General features: G+C 43.7%; 1 protein-coding gene across 2 annotated transcripts; it reads right to left on the bottom strand.

Moving 5' to 3' along the window:
- Window positions 1-210: 210 nt before the first annotated feature.
- TWSG1 (twisted gastrulation BMP signaling modulator 1) lies at window positions 211-23,762 on the bottom strand. 2 transcript variants are annotated; one of them, XM_064705857.1, is made up of 5 exons: window positions 23,625-23,762; window positions 21,503-21,668; window positions 14,439-14,538; window positions 10,650-10,916; window positions 211-2,729 (listed from the first exon to the last, which is right to left on the bottom strand). In XM_064705857.1, exons 2-5 carry the CDS (start codon window positions 21,623-21,625, stop codon window positions 2,548-2,550), a joined length of 672 nt encoding a protein of 223 aa, XP_064561927.1. In that variant the 5' UTR covers window positions 21,626-21,668; window positions 23,625-23,762; the 3' UTR covers window positions 211-2,547. The 2 variants fall into 2 exon arrangements, with proteins under 2 accessions (XP_064561927.1, XP_064561928.1); XM_064705858.1 differs by lacking the exon at window positions 23,625-23,762 and adding an exon at window positions 23,292-23,386.
- Between the last annotated feature and the right edge of the window lie 956 nt (window positions 23,763-24,718).

A 24,718-nucleotide genomic window follows, 5' to 3' on the forward strand; every position in this document is an offset into this window, starting at 1 on the left:
TTTCTAAAATGGTTAGGTTTTTCAGAAAGAACATTCTGAGTATTCATCATTTATGTACAGAAAAATAGTTCAAAGCAACACTTTTAGGTATGGAAAAAAACTGCTGGAGAGGTAATTCTTAGTATTATTCTATCCATCTAGATCAGTAACTTTTGTAATATGCTTCCTGGTAATGTTTCCCTGAGAAACTCTTGAGAAAGAACACACGAGAACCAGTAATGTCTTTTTATTAAAATACCTCTTAAAACACTCATCATCATAAAATACACTGGGTGTTGCTGCATGACATTTGTGTACACACAACACTTTCAGCAAACTCTAGACAGCATTAGGAATTACAAAAAGTAAGGCAAGCCCCAGAAGGTGTGCACTACCTTCTCTCAGGCCACTACAGACAACTGCGTTTACATTTTTATGCCATTCCCCACAGCATTTCCTGGGACACCTGTTAGGCTGCACCCCCATCCCTCCTGCCCCCACTTGATTTGACCTCACAGTGAAATTCTGAGGATGTAAATGGAGACAGTGTCACAGATCCATGGGGCTGCACGTGCCTGACCAGAAACATCAGCCCTCTTCCTCCCCCAAGAAGATTCTGAGCTACCCTCATCTTTCCAATAATTTAAGACTGCAAAAATGTGAAGCATGCTAATGACCTCCTGCATGTTTGATTGCTACGTGTCTCCTGTCTGGGTCAGGAACATGGATGCATCACCCTCCAGCTACAGTCACAGCTACTCTTAACATATTCTTCCTCTCCATTCATTTTAAGAAATTCTAGCAGAAAAAAAATATAACATGAATTGTAAAATATAGGAAGAACAACTCCTCCATTATAAGCTAAGTTTTTCTATTTTTGTCTATGATCTTTTATCACTTAACTGTAAGTTTAAAGTATGAAGACATTCCATAATCCACTAGCTCAAAACAATAACATTCATCTTTCAAGTACATCTTTACAGCTGAAAAAGACACTGAAGAAAGTAACATTATTTAACGAGAGTAGATTTTTCTCTTATTATTATCATTATTATTATTATTCCATCTTATTGAAAGAACTGTATCATGAGGAAAAAATGGAAAAAACATTCAGGAAAATTTTTCAACAAAATAAATGTAATATGATTGCTTTCATGTGTACATGGTACAGATAGACAGGTGTAACTAGAAAACAGTTTCATCCCTCTAGCTGAGGTTAATGAGAGAAAAATGAATAGTCAATAGTTCCTTTTTGTGTTTGCATATGCATATATGCATAAAAAATTGAAGGAGTTTAAACTTACATTATTATAAATACAAAAAGCTGATCATTAACTACTCATAGACTTTATTCTTGTACTTAGTACCATTATCAGTGGACACCTTAAATCAGTCATAGTAACTGCTATGTAACTGTGTAACATATAAAAACTCTTACTTAGAAAAATGCACAATGTTCTAAACTCAGAGCACTTTAACTTTGCCTTTGCAGACACATATTCCCTTCTTCACTGACAAAAATTTATGGGGAAAAAGAAGAAATTTAATAATAATAAAAATGTTTTGGAATAAATATTCACAGGAAATTACTAAATGGGAACATGCTTGCTGCCAGCTGCTCAGCTGGTAGACCTGTACCACTTGCTTGTTCCTGTCATTTCGTTCTTTATTCCTTTAGTCATTAAATCCATCATAGCCTTTCATGTTTCCTTTACTGGACTAAATGTGCAGGGTCTAACAGCCCTAGAGAACAGTGCAACAAGTGGGAAATGCAATAGCACTCACCAGCTTTATTTTGGGATCTAAGAGAAGACTGAAAAGATTAACTTGTGTAACACATAAATTATGCATCATGGCCCCAATGAAAAGAGAGCAGGGCAAATCAAACTTGGAGGAAAAGTACCCCATATATGGTGTTTTGCTGGGCAGCCCTTCTAAGAAGTTAGGATTTTATCCATGACAGCCCATTCTTTGAACTTGAAGAGAAAACATGAATTTTAATTTTTCTCCAAATATCACTTCCACAATAACAGCTAACCTTAAAAACTGGAAGGTAATAAAGTTAAAAAACAAAACCAGAAACCAAATCCCAAAAACCCAGCCCCTAAACAACATCCACCCTCCCTCCAACCTAGCAGCCATTTATTTATTTGTTGAATTTAGACAATGGAAATCTCATTACCATATTCTAAAAGTTTCCCTACTCTAAACTACAGGATCGAGTACTATGTTCTGAAAACCAGTATAGACAATACTTTCAAATCAAAGGAAAACAATCAGAACAATAATGATGAACATGACTGTACCATTTGAGCAGAAAAAGAGAAAAACAAGTTTAAAACATAGTGTTTAAACATCTACTAGTTAGCCTCGCTTATATGAATTTAAAAAAAAAAAAAAAAAGAAAAAAGAAAACAGTTCTCTGATTTTATACATCCTCTTTTCAACCAGGTACATTTAATTGCAACCAGCAGGCACTCCACCAAAATGCAGTATTTGCAATCCCAGTCTCTTTAACTGAGAGAGATTACTTTGGCCTCAGTATTGCTATATTACAAATTTCCTGCTTCAGAACATGCAGTTCATACATTTGACAGTTTTACTGCCGTAGTCGATGCATTCTGGCCCAATGCACTCACAGCAGGCGTTGTGAAACCATCGGTATTTGGAAGCTCCCATGGACTCGCAAGAGATCTTGCACTGATGTATTGACATGCAGTCATCAAAGTACACCACAGTACACATGTGTTCTAAACCAAGAAGGGGAAAAAAGTTTGGTTTAAAAGGTGTTTTTAAAGGTTAGTTAGATATTAGTTAAATGAGCAGCTGTAGAAGTATGATTGCAAACCAACAGGAAAAAAGTGACAGTAAAAGCAGAGAGGCAAGGCAGAGAGACAAGGTAAAATCTATCAACTTCAAATTTTCAGCATCTACAACTCAACCCGTTGTCTGATCTCCTCCTGGATTAATTTACTTCCATATTCACAGGCAAGAATGTTTTTAAGTTTTGTCCCCCAGTTACGAGAGCGTAAGGATGAGTTATTCCAAAATTACAAGCAGGAATGTGTCCTCTGAAAGTAATATGCTACCACAAAAACTTCAGGTTTAGAGAAGTTATTTTAAAAAAACATCAAAAACCATTATATGGTTGTAAACGTTTCTTTTCCCCCCCCACCCCAAACTCCACAATGATCTTTAGCCAAATTAAATCACAGACCTAAATAATCCTTTTTTCATCAGCATGAAACTGCACACTTTTATCTTTCTTTTTTTAAGCAACACCACCAGCTTTACTACTACTCTTAAGAAACCCCTTCTGCCTAACTGTTGACTTCATGCTTCTAACACCCATGCAATTACTTGAAATGCCATGAAGTTTGGTGCAGCAACATCAAAATGGAGCTAAGGCATTCACCACAACTATAAATAAAACCATTCCCCCCTCAGTCCCCTGTCAGCGTCATATTTTCTGAAAAATCCCCTTGTCCAGGATTCTTCTCCTTGGGAAGCTGAGAAGCCTCAGAGAAAAAAGAAAACAATATGATCTCATCTGCTTCTCCTGTGTTTTGCTGCTTTGGAATGTGGTTTGGAGATTGTTTATCCAACAGGTGATTGCTTCATTGTTTTCATGTGAATTGTTTTGCCTTAATGACCAATCACAGTCAGGCTGTGTCGGGACTCTGGAAGGAGTCACCAGTTTTCATTAGTATCTTTCTAGCCTCCTGCCTGTATCCTTTCTCTATTCTTAAGTATAGTTTAGTATTCTTTAATATAGTATAGCATCATAAAATAATAAATTAGCCTTCTATGAACATGGAGTCAGATTCATAATTTCCTTCCAACAATGGAGGTCCTCAGAAAATACCACAGTCCACTTCCAATTCTCCAAGCTGGCAGATTCCACCACCTCTTCTGTACTGACCATAAAACTTTGTTCATCCTCCAAAGGACCACAATTACATAACCTTTACCCAGAGCATAACTTGGCAGACTTTGGGGAAAGCACAACTGATGGCTATCTGCAAACAGGAATGTCTCCCTCATGCAGATCAGACCAACTTGTGAGCAGGAGATGTCAAAGGGCTTTCTAGCCTATTACTACTCGTGGTGCACCTGGGAGAAACCCACTGATTTACACTCCAATGTGGATTAGAAAAAAGTAATACAAACTTAAATAGTAAATCAAGACAGCGGGTTTGTTTTGTTTTTTTGGGTTTTTTTGGTTTTTTTAAATGACTGATTTTGATCACTGTCAAATTATTATGCTACTACCAAAACAGCTGCAAGAAGGTCAGAGGATGTGCTGCCAGCCCACTGAAGGCAACAGAGTATTCACTGCCTTGGTCAGGCTCCAAACTGATGTACATGCCTTGCAGACACCAGACACAATGCAACAGGCAATAGGGATCTTGGGTAGGAGAGGCAGACCCAGAGCTGAAGCCATTTCTGCTCCCAGAAAAGCTGCAGTTGTCAAAAAAGTCTTGCAGTACCTGAAATACTGCTGGAAACATCAACAAAGTCCACTGTGGCTATGTAAGTCCTGTCCCATTCTTGGCAGTTCTATTTCTAGAAGCCCTTATAATATATCCTGAGGCAAAGCAACCAGAGGAATAGAATTCTCAGAGAACAAAATCTCTACCTGAAAACAACCAACATATCTACAGCTTCAATAAGGGTGTTTGACTCACAGAGAGGAAGAGGAAAGTCCTGAACAGAAATATGGTACCATGTGCAGAGTGACAAGTGTACACCTGAAGTGCTCAGCCAAAGCTGAAAAGTAGTAGGGAGAAGGAGCCACCACAGCCTCAAAGGCAAGAAGGCAGAGGCCAGACAGAGCTCCAGCTTCAATGGGGAATGCACAACAAGGACTTGGCAGCATTTCATCACCAGTGACAAAAATTTCAGATTGCCACAGTCCCAAGAAGAAGCACACACCATCCATTCCTAGAAGTCCCAGATAGCCCCAGGTATCTCTTCCCTTCACTCCTCACAGGAAGTTTCTAGTGGAAGGGTAGGGATGAGAAAATAGGAGCAAGTCTCCAGACAGTATTCTCATTCCCATCAGTCACCCAAGCCAGTGCTGGGGCTCAAGCACAAGAGCCTTACAGAAGCCTCTGCTGCACATTACTCATACTCTTTATATCCTTTTGCTTAATCTCTATTCAGTCCTTTGATTCCTTTTTAGTAGTTTCTATGAAGTGTTACTACATTAGGTTTGACCTTAAATTCCATAGCCTTAGAAGGTGTCAGTTGGAGGCATGGAGCGTCTCCCTTGAAACAGGCAATCCTGGCTAAACTAGAAAGATTTCTTCCTGCAAAATCACCTTTTGGGATGCCATCTTCAGCCAACAGACTTAGTCTCCAGATAAGCCTGAGAGGGCAAAATGATTCATGGCTACCTCCAGATTGGAGTGAAACAGCTCTTCAGAGGAAGCAACCATCCAAGGGACTGCCAGAAGTGCTCACTATCTGTTGATCATGGCACTCCAACTTGCAACACAGAAAGGGAAGCCTAGGGTAGGCCAGGGAAGTTGTCAGGAAAGCTGTGCACACTCTGAGGTGTGCTAACTGCTCCCAGCACTTACAGACTGTCTTCACACCAGAGAATGTCCAGTCCCTTCTGTGCTCACCTTCTTGTTAACCTCATCTCTGACAGCCAAAACTGTCAGCACTGCTTCACAAGTCCTGCTGAAGCCTATCAGCTAATGCCTGCAGAAATGAAATAAACTTCCTGGGGAAGGAAAGCCTGTGATTTCTAGGATGTAAAGATCAATGACACTGAACAGGGAGACATCTCTCTGGGTAAAGGAGGCCAGAGGAGCAGCAGCACATGGCCTATAACTCTGGCAAAACTAGGTGGCATCAGTCAGCTCCTGTGAGACCGCAGACTGGTCTCGTGAATCACTCTCCCAGGACCAAAGCCAAAATTCAACCTTATTATGGTGGCAGTGACAGCCAAGGACATTAATCTTGACTGACTGGAGAGTAGAAAAGAAAGTTTATTTCCACCTGCACACAAGTCAAGAGGATTAGGTTCTTGAGGACAAACACAAAAATGCTGCAAAGGGGAGAGAGCAGACTGTATGTGGCGGGCCAGAGCCAGCAGTAGATCCATCTGGTCCCAAGCAGCTCTTGTAAGCAGCTGGAGGATGTACTCCATGTATATGTTACCAAATTGTTTCTGACATCTTGCTTACTGAAAGACTTGGCAGGTCTCAACAAGTCAGACTGCCCAGGGTGCACTTTGCTTGTCACAGGGCACTTGTGATCCTCAGCAATGCCTCTGTGCTCATGTGGAGGCTGAATTGCTGAAAGCAGGAGTTCCTCCCCTCAAGCACTAAATCCTGCTCTATAAACTCTGCAAAAGGAGTTACACAGGGAAAAAAAATACATACCCACAGGCTCAGCTGGGAGAGTACTTAAACTCCTTCACAAAGCTAATTACCGAGTCATCACTTGGCTCCCTCAGTGTAGATAAAAACAATATTACTTAGTGCAGTAACAGCTTTCTCATTTGCATTTTGCCAATTTTCACACCCCAAGGATGACAGACTGCAGATGCAGGGAGGGAGAAGGATGCAGCAGTAAACTTTTTTCCCAGAACATTAATTTCTCACCTTTTCCCCCCTCACACTTCATACTCAGTGAAGGTTGTGTAGGAGAAACAATAATCAAGTCTAAATTGAAAGTGAACAGAAGAAACTACCAGGCTTTGCTATAAAACTATCTGTATTGGTGTAATATGGAAAAATTTAGCAACTCAGAGAACCTTCTCAGTTAATGATAATTTGCTGTATGGGATCTTTGAAGTTATATGTGCTGTGTAACTTCAGCCGTCTGCTGGCCACTTTTGGTAGCTCTAAAAGTTCTTTAAAAAGATAATTGTCCATCCAGCAGTCAGACCATTTTATCATAGAACAGCCTGGGTTGGAAGGGACCTTAAAGAACATCTAGTTCCAACCCCCCTTCTGTTGGCAGGGATACCCCTTCCACTAGGAAAAACACTAGTCTAGTGCAGTAGTGAGGAGAGGGGAAAACAAGAACAAGATTAACCTGCAACTGCTTATGCACAATCCATTTACATAATCTACTACTTTTGGACAAGTCAATTTTATGTCAATCAATTTATAAAAAGAAACATTAAAAAAAAAAATCTTCCTAGACTACCTACAGAAGTAGATGTCTCTTCACTGGAATTCTTGCTCTCTTCCTCTGTTGCACTGGAGGGGAGCAGAATTGCAGACAAGACACCATTCCCTGTGTCACCAAGCAGTGCAAGTCAGAACTCTTAACTACAGCACAGATTTTGTTTTATCAATTGCCAAAAAATTATCTAGTTCCCCTCTCCCTCTCGCCAACATCCTGTCATCATCTGAAACAACTAAGCTTATTTAAATCTCTGAACTCACAGTTCAGAGCTCTGAGGGTATCAGCTAGAAGTACAGCAAAGAGAATGAAGTACAAATGTAGCTCCAGATTAGTAACCATCGCAATCCTCTCTGAACTAGAGGCTCAAGTGCCAGAAACAACAGACACAAAGAACTACAGCAGCTCCAGCAGCGCATGCATAACTCTGGCAGCTAAAACATTACAAGTCAGTTCACAGGAGGAAAGGGAAGACACTCATTAGGAAAATAACGGGGAAGTTCAAGGTCTGGTGGCTGGGTTCAGAGTAGCTGGGGCGAGAAAGGAATGCTTTATATCCCACCACACCCCACCTCCTCCCGGATCCACAGCCACCCTCCCTGGTGGTGGCTCCATGCCACTCAGGCACAAAGCTCGTGGTTCCTGTGGCTGGTGCTGCTTTTCCTGGCACTCACCCAGAACTGCATCAAGCAAGTCTGGCACCCTGGGCCAGCTTAACGGCGATCCCTGCGAGAACGCGCAGTAACGCTGAAATCAGAGCTGAGTTACACCACGTGACAAGGGGTATCTGTGAGCAGTTGTACAATTTGTATTGTAAGCCTTTCCAAATTTTGGAATGTATTCCAGAAGACAGCACAGAGACCACTGTTCCCCTACAAAATCTACCTCTCATTAGCCCCTGTCCCTTAACAGGCCATGCCATCGGCTACTGCCAGCACACCATGTTGGAGGGAAACAAGCAAGGAGCCACAGAAGAACCACAAAATGGAGGAGGCACAGCACTGTAAAGGAAACATAAAGCATCTGTGCTCCTAACCACAGGAATATTCTTTCAGATCCCTGATTGTCACAGCCTCGAAGACAACTGCTTGGCAAGTCACCTTAAGGGTATCTCCGTTTGCAAGACCTGCCCTCGAGCCTAGCGGCACTTCTGGGGAGAAGGAAAGGATAAAGACAGGGCCTGTTTCTCCCACTGCAGGCTAAGCTTGTGTTTACTGCCACTGAGCACACACATACACCTTCACAAACCCTCCCTCTCTTTCAGTGGCTCTAACACTTGCCAGCTTGTTAAGGCAGTGACCCGATTGTGTGACTGAACTCTGCATGGGCAGAAGCCATCAGGCTCCAGGAACTCCCTCAGCCGCCTCACTGTGCCCATGCTCACAAGGCTCTTCAGTCCCGACCTACTGCCTGCCCCTCCACCTTCTGATTATGGCTTCCCCAATGAACTCAGCAAAACAGAATTGGAAACAATGCTAGCCCATGGCTCACACAACATCCAACACTCTTGGATGTCCAGCTGTCCTGCTTCCACCATAATAATTGATCGAGGCCAGATGCTAATTGTTCTTTCCACCTCCTCAATTCTCAATGCTCAAATCATCAATGTTTTTATAAGTAAAATTTAATATGACTTTTGAGAAAGCAGAGCACTACAAAGTTATCTACACTGTGACCAAGAAAAGAGACTCTTCAGCAGGCTTACGTATTTAGATACTTAAAAGTATGGGAATAGGATGTGGAAAGTAATCCTCTATCTTTTCCAGTTCTTCACTGGTCACTAAGATGGAGAAGGCACAGCAAATGATTACAAGAACAGGCTCTGACATTTATTTCTGTTTTAAGTGTCTGCTGAGGCCTGAAAGCCAGTGGCATTTGGTAACTATTTCCAAATATAATTGTTGTTTTTGGACTGCCCTCATTCCAGTAAGAACTCTCTCAGCCTAATCTCTAATATGTTCCTAGTAAAAGAAATGAAGGGGACTTTTGACTAAGAAAAAATGGCAGTGTTATGTATTTGTCTGTGTTGTTGAACTCAAAACTGCTCCACACCCTTGAGATGCAATTCAGATTCTAAGTTTAATCCAAAACTATCATTAGCCCATCCTGTTGGTACAGTAGTAAAGCACTGTCAGGGAAAAGCCATCTGGATTGCAGTACCTAAGTACAGTGGGATATATTCAAGGCTGTACTAAACATAATTTTTTCCCCCTGAGTTTAATTTATAATTGTAAGTACTGTAGTCTTTATACACAGGGCTTTTTGTGGCTTTCCATTTTACATGACTTTGTACATTATTCTCATAACGGCAAGCATCAAAGACATATGAATGAGATGCTTTCTGCCCATCTGGTTTCCTAGTTCTGGAATTAATTTATTTTTCTAATGTGCCTTAGCCAAAGGAAATTAGAAAAGTTGCCATTATGGTTCCATTTAATCAGCAGCAGTCCTACTCAGAAACACAACTAGGTCATTGGTTCACACTGGTGTGGAAAAGCAGCATGTCCATCAATTAGGGTATCTTTTATTGATAAGATAAAAGGGCCATCACAACAGCAACATATGGGTTACAAATATTTAAAGTGTACATTGGGAAGGAAGCAAAGCATTAATTGCACTAATAAATCAGATGCCCTTTTTCCCCTGTTAAGCAGCAATTCCACTATGAACTGTTTATGAGATTCTTTAAAGTCTGACGTAATGATTTGCAGGGAAAAGTGTTTCAGGTTTAGTATGGAAACCAAGAAACAGACTGTGTTTTTTTTTATATCACTGTTGACTCTAACTCAAAGTTCTCATCTTTCCCCCACCCAACCACAGCAAACAGCATCCTGAAGTCTGTCCTCTAAACTGAAGGAAAGAATATAAAAAACTTAATATTAAATAGGAGGAATGAATTTTTAAGTTGAACCCCTACCACCAAGTTACTTATTATGAAGACAGTCTGCCACATATCCTTCCTTCATCAATGCTTCTAATCTTGCTTAGGTTTACTATTAATCCTGGATTTCATACAAAACATCCCTCTAAAGATTTCAGGTTATGCCAGCTCAGATGAAATAAATAAACAACTGTTCCAGATACAAGAGCTTATGGCACATGGTTCTCTCAGACCTCTTAAGCCATGTTTCAGTTGCCTACTTCTGCACCTATATGTAATTTGGATTCAGGTTCTGGTCTGTCCTGTCTCCTAAGCTACAGGTAACTGTTTCTGGGTCAGAGAATACACCGTGCCAGTGCACATGAAACAGCATGAACAAACTGCCTCATGCCACAGGGGTAATTATAAACTCACGTGGTTCAGTGTCTCCTAAGAACATCAGTCATTTTAACACCATCTTCCATGTTCATCAACACCTTTGCCTCACTCCTTCTGTTATGTCATGCTCAAAATTAGGCTGAACCTTTCACACATTCTTATGGGAAAAGAAGAAGCGAGCATAGAGAAGAAGAGGACATGCACTGAGAAGGCTCCTGGAAGAGACAAGAGGAGATGCTAGGGATTTAGACACTACACTCATTACCTTTGTCACTAGAGTAAGGTGTGTGGACATTGTTGTTTGGAACAGAGACATTCTGATGCTGTGGCTGGTTCACTGTTTCTAAAAAGGAGACGAGGTTCTCATGGTGTGACAGTTCTTCTGCCACAGGGAAGGAAACAATATTCCAGTTCAGCTGAGTATCCCCTTCTGTCAGTGCCCGGAAAAGGGAAGGAATTGGTTCATGCAGCTCCTCGACAGTGCTCTTGGATGTCGGAGGTGTGTCACTGTAATTGCGAGGATTGCACATACCTGCAGAGGAAACAAAGCGTAAATTCCACAGAACTCCCCAAGCTCTTCTTGAAACAGGTAGGAATATTTGGAGAATTAAAATTGCTCCTTTTCTTGCTGAACAGAACAGAACAGAACTCTTTCATATCTATCCCACTCTCAGCCCAATAGCAGAAGTGCTATCAAATGCAGCAGGACAAGTTTTCCATTACAGCAGGCTTTGGATTGTTCAGACTTCTACAAAACACACCTGTGACTTGTGGAAAGAAAAATCTAAACAGCACTTTCCTTCCCTGTCAGTGTTACAGCTTAGGAAATGGAGGGTTCAGTGGAAGGTTTGTTTTCCCTGGGAGAAGAGATTATACAAAGCACAGTATAATTGATAGGAGCATAAACCTGGCATGCAAGGTTAGGACTGAAGAAAGGGAGTATCTTGAAAAGTCTGAGGTATGTGAAACTTTTGATCACAATTCAAGTATTCCATCTCATCTGCTGCAGCAGTGCACTAGATCTTTTTAGTCATCTGCCAGAGACACAAAGATCACTATCAGGACAGAGCATGAGTCTGAATTACTTTACTTGTGTAAAGACAGCCAAGATGAACCTCATTTTGCTACTTAGCTGGAGGGGCCACAACAGGCAAAATACTCATTTCTTGGTTACCTCTTCCTTCTTTTTCAACATCTTCTGCAGTATCTTTTTTGAAACCTTGTCATTTTTTTCACTTTGCCAATTCCTACAAAATGTTTTTGTGATATGCAATGCTGGTTCGGCTTTTTGTTAACCATTTAAACACAAATATTTATTACTAGCAATTAAACCAAAGGTCATTTCAATTTAAATCCAATCTGTGGAAACTTGCAAGATTAAAAAGAAAATTTGTATCTGCATAGGTATTTTAAACTCAGGAGTGATAAAACTGTTGAAAGTCACCTGTCAAGAGACAGGCAAATCCATTTTCCCCATGTGCATCTGAATATAATTTTGGGTAGTTTCACAGACACAGGTTGAGACAGCTACAGCTGCAAAGCACACCAATTCCTGAAGTATTAAAGTCTTATGAGACATGAATGTTCAAAGTCTACCTGCCTCATACAACCAGAGAAGTATCTCCTGCCCCACAGATCCAATAGGGCTCTGGCTTCACAAATAATTGTGTTTAACTAGAGCCTTATACAAGCCCATAATCTTCTCAACCTAAGTAGATGGATTACCACAGTGAACAAAGCAGAGGGAAGTTTGTCCATGGTGATTAGCATGAGATCCAGCAAATCTTAAGCAAGTGGTTAGCATTACCAGCATTTGGTAATAGGAACACTCCATGACAGTCTGCTCCTATAAAAAGGTGAGCCAAGTACAGAGTTGGAAAAAAATAAGCCTCTTTTCCAAACAACATCAGGTCATAATAAAATATAATTCCACTTACACAGACACCCTACTGTACATGATTGTTTTCCTGCTCCTCTCAGTTAGGTTTGTTCTTTGCAGACCTTTCTAGACTCACTGCTTTAATAAAAAATTTTTATCCCTTCCTTACCATCCTTTAATAAGCACTAATATTAACAATGCTTTAACAAGCACTATATTAACCACACAATTGCAATAGAGGATAACCACATGAAAATCAGTTAGGAAGATATCAAACCAGGTAAGAGTTTTGTACAGATACATCAAGGGATGTATGCTTGAGTTGATGTCATTTTATTAATGACATCATTAATAAATTTCACTGATAAAAATGACACACAAGGGAAAGAAAAACCAAAACATCAAGATTGTTTACCAAAATCCTGCAGAATGTATACAAGTTTGTGTGCATATCAATGCAATGAAAATATTACCTTAAGATGGTACCAAAAAATCATTGCTTATAGTTTAATGGGTAAGTGCTCATCCTCAAAGATCCTTCACCCTTGCTGTTTTTAAAAGCATTTGAATAATAATATTTTAATATAGTAAATATTGGTTAAAAAGACAATTGGTTAAAAGGTTAAAAAGAAAATCAAAAAAGTTTAACTTATGAGCAACCTGTAAGGATCAAACATGTCTACACTATCACTTTGGAATGGATGAAAATATGCAGAAGTGGGCTATTAATATGATGGAAGCAGATAAACCTTTACAAGGAACTAGAAGAGCTTAACTCAAAGGGAATGGGGGACTTGTTGCTGTTCTCCCTCCTCCAGCATGTTTTTCCCTGTCAGAGAAGGGAGAGAGCATACACAAAACATGGGGCATCAACTGAGCACTAGCACAATTAGTGGTGGAGGACAGGAGGCAATTCCTGCCCTCGAGGCAGACATGACCTTTAAGACACAACAATCTACCTGCTTTTACATTAGACATGATCAGCTTATAAAGAAACTTGAAACATCAGCTCAATTATCAGCAAAGAACTGTGTCTAGGGAGTCAGGTATGGCATGTATTCCTGTTTCTTTATTTGAATAAGGCTACAGCAAGGATGATCCTACACTGAAGAGAAGAGTAGGACTGAGCCATAGAATCCAAAAAGGCCTGAGGAACCCAAAGAACCATCAGGAGAAGTTTGAGTTTACTCAGTACTGGGAAACTGAACCTGAAACCTTGTTAGCTCCTCTCCAGAAAAACACTATGGGAAAGAGCAGCAGAACAGTGAGTCACCTGCAGATTTATGAAAAGAAGCTCATGTGTGGACTTCACAATCCCAAGAGGTAGGTCCTTCTTCGCCCTAGAGATCAGTACACTATGCTTCGCTTTCTACACCAGATAGTGGTTCTAAACTAGGGAAATAACCTGCACTGAAAATGGGCATTTTGACACTAATCACCTTCATGAATTCAGAGAAAACTGACCTAGAAAGCCAGGATTTTGGATGGTGGCACAGGGAGACTTACAACAACCTCAGGAAGATGAAGCTTTTTTTACATATAAAACATGAAACAGAACTAGAATACAACCTTCTTAAGCTGGGACAGCACTCACTTGCAAAGATTTGGGCACTCTGAACACCACCTGTCAGCATCAACATGTTCTTTTTAAGATTGTCATCTAGTCCTACAGTAAGACCTTGTCTGCTTCTTTCTCACCCTTCACAAAGAGCTCTTTTTGTAAATTAAAAACAGTGGAAACACTGGGCCGTGCATATTTACTAGTTGTCCCAACCCAGTTCTAAAGGTGTCCCAGTGCTGTACCTGTCAATGCACCTTTTACAGGTAGAAACCTTCAGAAATACAGAAACAGCATCCAATCCCACTGGAGAGTTCCCTCAAGACAATTCAAACAGGAGTTTTATGTTTGAGAGACAAAATTAATAATCAGCTATGATGACATTTAACAAGCAGTACCTGGGCTACTGCCACCCCCAGCTCCACAGAGCAGACACAGCCCTCACATATTTGGGTCTCCACAGTAATTTATTCCATACCCACACAACCAGCTGTAAGGTGCTTAAAGCACAGATTCTGTCCCAGTGTTTTACTCCTATTTTAAGACTGTGAGCTCAGCATGTGGCAGGAGAAGCAATGTAAAAAAAGCAAGAATTCCCCCCAAAAGTGCAAACTTACCAACACAGTCACAGCACTCATCCCAAAGTGTGCCCAGGCAGAGCATGCACTCCTTACAGCAGGAACAGTTCCCTTCCCCAGGGCGGCACTGACACAGCTCCTGGAATCAACAGACACTCATTACACTGCAGCAATCCCAGATGTGAAATAACTACACAGCACAGTGATTTTTCCTCAAGCCACAACTCAAATTAGGGCATTAAAAAAGCTTAGTACACTAATACAGCGAGTAAACGGTGAAACAACTCCAGCCAAAATCCAATCCAAGTTTACAAAAGGATCTTTTGCGAGTTTGCTTTTTTTTTCCCTTAAAGGTGACATTCTGAAGAGAAATCTGAAGCAAGCATTTAAAAGACAAAAAATCCTATTCATGGGAAAGGTGTCTGCACTTCTGTGCATGTGCATGCCCAAATCTACAAGTTCTTTGAATGTTTTCCCATCACAACAGGAAACCTGGAGACAGATTCTTCTTTATATATAAATAGTGACTGTACATTATAATTTAACTAAAAAAGAAAGCAACTGTAAGCCAAATGTGCCCACTCAAGACATGCATGATGTCTACCATCACACCTATCCCTGGATTCTAAGAGGAACTTACCCATTTAAGCCATCTGACCACAGGATTTTCTGCATCTCCAAACACTTGTTACACGTTGCTCTCTGTTTGCAACATTAGTGACCAGATTTTCCCCCCTTCCCACCCACCCCAGGTCTGGATGATTCATTTTTGCTATTATGAAAACAACCTTATGCTTTGTCCCTCCAAATTGACACCTTGGGATACCTATGAGATTTCTAGAGCCTCTAGAAAGTGAAATGACCTACACAAGTATTTTTCTTTAACCATTCAATAACCTAAAAAGATGGAAAAGGTGTGGAAACATAAAGACAAATATTTCTTTTTATACTACCTAAACCCAAAATCTCTGGTTTAGCAGTCCTGCTGCAGACACACACTTGTGGATTCAAAGCATGGAAAAAGCCAACAGGGATGAAGAAAACCTAAAAACCAGGCAGTTTCCTTCCCTCTAACTCAAATCCATCCTAGTAACTCCAGTTTGGCCAAAAGACTGCGGCTGCACGACAATAATTCACAGCCTTGAATTACATCATAGCACAAAACACAGACTGGCCAAGAAGTCCCTTTGGTTGTCCTGTGTAAGGATTTGGCTTTGATGACGTCTGTCTAACTATCACATTACACACAACTGGGGAGAAAACAAATCCCATTACTGGAAACACTGACCACAGGATGGGATCGTTCCACCCAGGCTTTACTGGAAAGGCCGTCGGCAAATGTGTGACACACCAGGCCAGGGGGGAGATTATGGCCATCCCCACTCTCTGATCCCATTATCCAGAGGCAGAGGAGGGACACATTGCAGGTGGTGCTCATGGACAGGAGAGAAGGGCAGGAAGGTGGTTTGGTTTGAAATTCTCCTATCCTGGAGTCTCCACCCATGGTTCCACCCCAGCTGGGTCATGGCCACCTCTCCTTACATTGGTGGCAGGCACCAATGTAATTTTCCAAGTGAGGTTCCTTTCTGAAGCACATTGGGAAGAGCTCAAATTGGGCAAAATTCCATTTTTAAAATAATTCTTTGCTTGCTATGGTGAAGAAGCACAAGGTAGAGGAGAAAGAAGCATTTTTATAGCAGATGTCAGGAACAGGTTTGCAAGGCACAGTGAGTGCAGCCTTGCACCTGACAGTGTATGACTCCTGCTCTCTCTTTACTCTGCAAAACCGGCCACTGCAAATGCCCACAGCCACCCTCGCTCACACCAACTCACGTGGGCACACAGAGGACCAAGGAGAGCCCTTCAGAGAGGGAGGCCAGAGCAAAGTCTGTACAGGGACAGGCCCCCAGAGCACAGCAAATGGAGCTGCAAGGCTCCCAGGCCTGAACAAGCCCTAGAATGTGCTGCAGACAAGCTACAATCTACTAATGCAGTATAAATCCACAGATTCCTTATTTTTCCTTTCACTTCATCCCAGATCACAAGTCATCTTGTATCCAGCAAAGAAACAAAATTCACCAGCTACTGCTTGTGCTGCATAATGCTGAGAAATGCTGTTGCCTGTAGAGTTTATTGTGACCTCACTGACTGATGGAGAGTGAACCCCTTCTCCACACTCATTTCTGCAATAGGCAGCCCTTGCAAGTATTGAATTTTTATTTACAGAGTGGAAAGCTACTAAGATTTATTACTTTTTCATCCTCAAAATTTATGAATGGCACCTACCACTGTTTCCACACAAACTGTGCTGTTTCCTAGTAAAAGATGAAAACAGGCTGATTAACAAAATATGTACATTTTTCCACCACAGGAGACACTACAAACTTAGTAAGATGACTTACGTGAGTTAATGATGCATTTCTAAAATATTTATCTTACCATTTGATAAACAGATTTTGTCAGCCTTCAGAATAAAAAGCCTGAATAGAACAACTTTAAAAATAACCACGAGTTTAGCATTAAAAATATCCAATTTATTCTTCAACAGTTAAACCGGGCAAACAACTTTTACATTTTAAAGACACCAACAGGCCAGCATGTGGGAGGAGGCAATTCTCACTAAACTGTTAAATGTAATGCATGAATAGAAGCCAGAAAGTTCACTAAACTAAAGTAGTTGTGGTTTTATGGAAGAGTACTCTCAGAGAATTAAATGTAACCTTAAATTCTGCACTTGCAACCTGTTAACAAAAATTTCTGCCTAGCATCTATGTGTGTAAGCACTGACTTGGGGCTACCACCATTACACCTACCAGTATTGTAACAAGCTTGTTTTCACAGGAAGGGCTCATGAGCTGTGCAATGTTTAAGGGGTTTTTTGTTGCTGTTTGGGGTTTTTTGTATGTTTATTTGGTTTTTTTATTATTATTTCTTTATTTTAAAGTTGGAGGGAGAGGAAGGAAGAAAGAACAACCTAATTAATTGGTCTTCTGCCACTTTGGGGCAATAACTGTATGTTTTTCCATGTATCTGTTTGCACATCCATGGTTTCCTTAACCACCTTTGAGTCCTCCTGCCTGACTCATCCACACTGGATACCGGTAGAGGATACATCTTTATAAAAGAATGCTTACATGAGACGTGGGTGACAGCAAGGCAGAATAAGGAAGGTTCCTTGTTGATAGCTGGGGGTGGTGAGGCGTCAGTGGAAGAAAATATTACTCATCAGTCAACTTGGCAACTTCCCAAGCTGAACTACTTCACTTCCCAAGGTGCATCAGAGAATGTATTTTGCTAGGCAAGAAATAAGCCTCAGAGTTTAAAAATACAGTATTAAGTAGGAAGTAGGCATTTTTGTACAATAAAGATATTCCTGCTCCAGAGAGCAAACAATAATTTTTAGAAGATGTTAAACATCTAATTTTTTTCCAAAGCTTTCTTGCAATTCCAGAGAATATTTTCTTGGTGTAGGGAGAAGCAGGACCTGAAGGCATTGGAAACCTCTCTGCAAACTGGAAGGGGGACTGAAAGAGAGCTTTTTTCCCTAGAACAGTTTAATAACAGAAAATCTCCTGGAAGTGAACCAACCAGAACTGTTTTGTTAACCCAACCGGGTTACATACTGCAGCTACAACACACACTGGAAGTAATTTTTAGCTGCTGAAGCCCTGAAGTTAAGGAGTGGCATTTATTTCATACCACAGGGCTAAAATGTCTTGGAAATCCTTTCAGGCTGACAAGTTTGTACACAGGATTAACAGGAGGCAAAAAAGACAGATGGAAAGAGATTTTAATTGCAATGATACCACACCAGCTGAGGTGGCTGCAGGTCTGTAGAGTTCAGGAGAGAAAATCCTGTTTTCCTCACAAAACAACCTCTCTTTAGAAGGATTGTAAAACCATGCCTGAATTATAACACCATTTGTTTCCTATGCACAGCAGCAGTTTAAAGCACTGTTGCAGATGAGGCAGCAAAGCTCAGCTTCCAGCCCAACACTGACATTCCACCCAAGCCTGACTCCTGCCAGGAGCTCTGCACCTCAAGGGCCAACCTGGGACCTTTTGCTATGAACAATTGTGGGAACATCTCATCTTGAGGTTTCTGCCTTCAAGGATTTCCTCCATGTTGCAAGGACACAATATTCCCTCCCCCCGCCCAGTGAGGGCCTTTTCATCTCCTCCACACATGGAAACATCAAAACAACCCACGGGCCAAGCCAGCAGCAGATGTGCTCGATAAACACTGCAGCACACGCTCCCTGTGCGCCCAGGGCTCCACCTGGAATGCAGGGCAATGGTGGCTCATGGACTCCAATCCCAATCCCAGGGACGTGGGAAGGAGCCACAGCCAGAGCCTTGAAGGGCCAAACTAATTTTGGCCCTTCACTCTCTATACTCCCAAGTCTTACCCACTGCTCTCTCAACAGCTACAGGAAGCCACAAAGTTTCTTAGTGAAGGCTGAGCTGATGCAGAGAGATGCCTCAAGCTATTTTCTTCCAGGCCTTTGCTTATGGAAAAAGAGGAGCACCAATAAAGCTAGAGCCCAGGATGCAAAGGGAAAGCTGAATCCATGGGAGTTGTTGATCTCATGCACTGTTCTGGACCTAACAAAATAAATATTTATGTAGGGACCACCCTTAAGCAGAGGAGCTCCTAAGGAGTGGCAGTAATGACTGTACTGACTTTTAGCCACGCTGGCAAAAATATTTATGTTAACTGTATGCTTGTTGAGAGAGCAGGTCCCTTGTCCCTCTGTCTCCAGGACAGGCAGCCTCCCTTTCTGCACACAGATGCAGATGACAAACACTCACAATCTGTTTGCTCCCCCAGTTGACTCTGAGTGACATTATCTGGGTTTCAAGACAGGGATTTTGCTAAACTTGAACATCGATAAAGGTCGGTGAGGGAAAAATGTCATGCGATAGTCAAGCAGCCTCCCTCAGCATGGTATTTTATTTTTAAGCTCAGATTCCTCCAGAAGAGTTTAGAAAGGGAAAAAAGTACATGGATATCTACTTGCATATCTATCCAGGAAAGAACGTGCATTTCATATGCCAGTGCAGCATTTCTGCCACACCAGCACTGAAGTTTTGAAACAAATGAAAAAGCCAAGAAGAAAGATGACAATTGCTTTAAGTCAAAGCTTTAGGATATCTTCCTGTCCACAATCAGACTAGTCTGACCTGATCTGTTCTTCTATAAAGAATGAATACTGACTGGTAAGTCAGGCCTGTGTGCAGGAAGACGGCAGCCAGATGGTGAAAGCAAACAGTGTAATTCCCTTGCAACTGCACACAACTCACATGGCCTAAGCCACTTTAGGATCTCAGAGAATTGCAGATGATTTTGATTTTAGGGAAATGCTTTAAAAAGGGACTCCACATCACCTGTACAAAGTAAGAGAGAACACACCACAAGCAAAGCAGTTCAGTGGTTTCTCTGTATGCACAGGGCTGTGTTGCTACAGAGATGCCAACATAATCCAAGGAAAGCAGAGTTGTATGAGCCATTTCCATGTACTGCTGAACCTCAGCCATTTATTGCCAGCTAAGTAAGGACTCCAGCAGCATTAACTCCACCCCTCCTGGGCTGTGATCTATTCAGACTAGCTCATAAAAATAAAGTTTAAATGTTTGCTGTCTCAAGCTTGACTCGATAAGAGATGATTTCTCAAGGAGATATCTGTTCTTTCACAGATGGTGGGCTCCATCAGTGGCACCAGAAAAGGAGATACATCTTCTCTGTTGTCCCCTTTGCTTACAGAGAAACAAGCAGCAGATCAACAGCTTCCAGGACTGAAATCCAGCACCTGGACCAATAACTTTCCCCTGAATCAACAAATCTGTACCACTGGACTTACTTTTTAAGTGCCACTTACATCCAATGCCACAATTGGATGTAACAACAGCATGTTACTTCTTACAGGTTTCATTTCTGGAGCTGATTTCAAAAAATGCAAGAGAACGGGCTCATATGTGCATCAGTTTGTCACAGTGCACAGTGTCCACATGCCAGCAAAACCACTGAGTTCTGTTTGAAAAGGTAAAAATCAGAAGCCTCATTCTTGCTCCCCTATTTAACAACTCCACAGATTGTGGTGAGGCTGGAAGAAGCAGCAATTTCTTTTTTTTTACTTTTAAAGCAAAGGCAGTGCAGAACCCAGAAAGAAGACGGTTCAGCCTACAGTCAGTCTTCATTCCACAGGATGGATTTGTGAATCTGGCAAGTGTTTTATTTGTAACCAGACAAATTTTAGACAGAAGTCAGCAAAATGAAGTAAACATGGAAATGCTTGAGGCCACTTCTGCATCTCTTTTCAGGCTCTGACCATGCATTTACAGCAAGCACACTCACATCTTACTGCCATATGACGTTGGTGCTCTCTGTTATTGCCTTTCCAATTTACAAAGAGGCAGTAGGAAACAGCTGCTTTTAAAAAAGCTGCAGCTGACCACATGAAGCCTCCTTTCTCAGTCTGGAGTCAAGAAGCATGCTCTGTTTACCATGACTAAAAAAATACTTGGTAGCTACCAGAACTGCTTGTCTTTTTGCTAGAAAAGGCCCTTTTGTTCTGCTGCACACAACATCTCCTAACTCCTGCTCTGAGAAGAGCAACCTGGTCTCACTCTGTTTCTTTCACTGTACAGACATGCAGTAAGTCTAAAGCAGCATCATGAATTTAACGTACATTTCCTAGGAGTTCAGCTCATAAGTATTTGGTTTGGCTTTTAGGCATCTTTTAATTCACCATACAAACCTGATGCTATGGAGAGCATCAGGTGTCAACTCCTGACCCTCTGCTAGAGACTTAAGGAACTGGACAAATTGAAAGTTAAGGGCAACATCTCAGACAGACATAATCCTTGGCTTGAAAAAAATTCAATTAAAAAAACCAAAAAGCATGCCCATATAAATATGCCCTCGGTATTCAGAGTCTATAAAATGGCTGTAAATCTGCACTTATATGGGTAGGAGATCAAACCAACCTCTTTACAGAGACACTACTTAACATAAAATGCCAGTTATTTGTATCTTTTCAGGAGGCAGTTTTGGGGCTGCTTCCTGCACGCTGGAAAGCAGATGGAGGACACAGGACCTGTACCTGTATCAGGCACTTGCTGACGTCGCTGGCACACAGAGCCTTGTTGCAGCCTGCTGAGGATGGGATCCACAGCAGGAACAGAAGGACGGTGACTGTGGGCGCCGTGATGTACTGTGACCTCATGTTTCCTGCAGGCGAGCAGCTTTCACAAGTACTTCAACCAGCGCTGAAACAAGAACCAGCGACTGAAAAGGCTGTTGGAACACAAGTCAAATTCCATTCCATTCCCCCTTCAATAAATATGAATATTTTTAAAAAATGCAAACTGGGGTACTTTGCAGCAAACCAAATCCCTCCTCCTCCAGCTAACTTGTTTGTACAAAGCTTTCTGCTATTGCACCTTTGGATTAAAACTGCAGTAAACTTGAGGTGAGCAATCTCAAGTTTGCAGCATCAAATATGACATCCTATAATAAAAACTGCCTCAGATGAGAAAACCCACCAAAGGAGACTTAATTTTGCAAATGCCCAAAGCAGGAAGATGGGTTTTGTGTAGTATCTCCTCAGGCTAAGGTAGCCACAGGTCTGTAGGGCCAAGGCCACACAGCCATCTTTTACACCAAGGTAAGTTGCCCCGTCACCTTTAATGCAGACAGGCAGCTATTTCACATGGACTCAGATGTCACACAGGCTATCAACCCAATCACAAAGTTGTTAACTTATTTTTTAAAAATATACAGACACCACCATTAAAAAAAACGTACCAGACACTTTGAACAATGTAACTTTCAAAAGCCAAGCAAGTGTCTGAGGTCAACCAGAGACGACAAGCATCTGCTACATCAAACAGACAGGAACTGGGTTTGTTCAAAGCATTCCACCTTTCTCCCTTTGTGAAAACCCAGCCTGTCGGCAGGTGGTATTTGCCACAAATAATATATCACGATTAGCAGCGTGCCACTCAGTTTTTACTTGTGCTTTGCATGTGAGCCCAGCTAAAAGAGGACCTATTGCACCAGGCACTGTACCAATATATAATAAAAGGCAGCCCATGTTTGGGCAAGCTTACAGTGAGCCTGTATTGTTCTCCTAAGAGAGAAAGAATGCTAATGGAGCACTGGATTGCTTTCTTTTCGTATCTAGAAATGTTTTTCTGTTTTACGAACTACAAAACCCGACACCCTCAATGAACAAAAAAGTGGAAAATGAAGGCACGACCTGGACATTCAAAGTCTGCGTCCGATTAGTCCCTCTTACAATGGTTGTTAAATGCCTTCGAATCTCGCTGTGCTGGGCACGCCGCCATCTGTACCAAGTTTTGCTGGGGAGACCCCCCTGCAAGACGCACGGAGAGCACGGGAACTTTTCCCCCACCGCTTTCCCTCCCTGCCATCGGGAGCCAAGGACGCTTCCCTCCAGCACCCACAGCCGCCGGCCCGGAGCCAGACCCGGAGCCGGAGGGTGCCGCATCCCGGCCGCGGGAGCGGAGCCGAGCACGCTGCCTGCCGGGGGAGCGATCCAGGCGTGCTCCCGCACGGCTCAGCGCGGGGCTGCGTTACATAAAGGGTCCCAGCAGCGGTGCCGGGCGATGCCGTCCCCACGGACTCCCCTGGGTGCGCACTGGGGTCCGGGTGTCCCTTCCCCGGCCTCCCCCCCGCTCCAGCTCCGATTCACCGACCGCTGCTTTCCCAGACTTTTATCCGGCGCGGCAGCCCCCGGAGCAGGACCCCCGCCCGCCGCCCCTCCGTCCCGCAGCCCACCGCGGCGGCACCGGCTCAGCATCGCTCCCCCGCTCCGCCAGGATCGCACCGGGGCGGAAAACTCCCCAAAACCCCTCCGGCCGACCGACCCGCGCCCGGCTCCCCGTCCCCGCCGCAGCTCCCAGAGGCCCGGGCCCCAGAGATGGCACTGCCAGGGGCCGGGAGGCCGGTGACAAGGAGGGAGATGTGGGAGAGCACCCCCCCTCCGGAGTGGCCCGGGGCAGGCGGGGCCCCGCACGGGGAGCGGGTCTCCTCCTCCTCCTCGGGCAGGCACGCAGGCAGCGGGGCGGCCGCGCCGAGCCGCACCGAAACTTTCCTGCCACAAAGAAGCAGCCACGGCTCCGCCGCCTTCTCCACCTCCTCCTCCCCAGCCACCGGCTCCATCCCGGCCGCCCCCCGCGCACTCCCCCGGCGGCGCTCACCGGGCGGCCCGGGCCGGGCACCCCGCGCTCCGCAGGCGGCTCTCGCTGCTCCGGAGGCGGCGGCGGCAGCAACCCCGCGCCTCGTCCCACTGCTCCCCCCTCGGCCGCAGGCAGCGCGGAGGCGGCGGCCTCGCATCATCGCCCCGCCTCGGGGCACCGTCAGGCGCCGGGACCCTCCCCCCGGGACCCTCCGCCCCGGCGGGCGGCGGCTGCGCGGAGCGGGGCGGGAGGAGGAGGAGGCAGGGGCCGGTGGACGGGAGCTGCCGCCGGGCCGTGCCTAGCGGGACGGGACGGGACGGCACAGCCAGGTCACTGCCTCCGGAGGGGCTTCTTCAGGGGGGGAGGAGGGACTATCCCCCACCAAGCCGAGTGCGAAAGTCGGGGCTCTGTGGGCAGGCAAGCAGCCCGGGAAGCCGGGTCAGGAGCAGCGGGCGCGGGGTCTCTCCGAGCGCCCGCCGCGGGGAGCAGAGAGCGCCCAGGGCAGCGCTCCCGGGCCGGAGGGAGGCGGGGGAAAAGGAACCGGGGGGCAGCGCCCCTGGAAGCGCCAGCGGGGAACGCGATGAACTTCCCCGATGGCTGAGGAGGTGCAGGTGCCCGGGGGAGGGCGGGGGCCGCCTGCATTCGGAAGGGACCCTGGGCTTCCGGACAGCCTCTCCCAGGACCTCTAAAACGCGGCCGGACGGCGGCTTTATCCTCCCACGTGCCAAGCCCCAAGGGACCAAGGTAACAAGTTTGGTCCCCAGAAACTCAGAGTAGCTCTCGGGCTTCCCAGGAGGCAGCTGGACCCTGGCGAGGGAAACAGCCATCGCGCCAACGCGTTACTGCCGTGTTTCCTCTCATCCCTTCTTCCCAGCTCCCGGCACTCGGCTGAGGTAAATCCACAGGCCGGTGTCCTTAAAGAACACAGGAGGTATCCCACAGAGTAAACTCGGGGAAAGAAAAGGAAAGGAAAAACAAAAAAAAGGGAACAAAACTTGGATTCAAATCACAGAAGCCAAGAGATCATTATCTATGGGATTGAAACATTTGGAGCAATAAAACTTACTAAGAAGTTGCAATTGCAAAAAACTCTGTTGCAGAGACTGGGAAATCGT

This window comes from Zonotrichia leucophrys, chromosome 2 (genome assembly GCF_028769735.1).
Source record: "Zonotrichia leucophrys gambelii isolate GWCS_2022_RI chromosome 2, RI_Zleu_2.0, whole genome shotgun sequence".
Classification (NCBI taxonomy): domain Eukaryota; kingdom Metazoa; phylum Chordata; class Aves; order Passeriformes; family Passerellidae; genus Zonotrichia; species Zonotrichia leucophrys.

What these genes read in the sequence shown, in the direction of transcription:
- TWSG1 (XM_064705857.1), bottom strand. Translation starts at nt 21,625, where the DNA reads ATGAGGTCACAGTACATCACGGCGCCCACAGTCACCGTCCTTCTGTTC. An exon ending in TGAGTGCTGTGACTGTGTTG is followed by an intron (nt 10,917 to 14,438) that starts GTAAGTTTGCAC and finishes TTTCCTCTGCAG; the next exon opens with GTATGTGCAATCCTCGCAAT. An exon ending in ACCTTACTCTAGTGACAAAG is followed by an intron (nt 2,730 to 10,649) that starts GTAATGAGTGTA and finishes TTCTTGGTTTAG; the next exon opens with AACACATGTGTACTGTGGTG.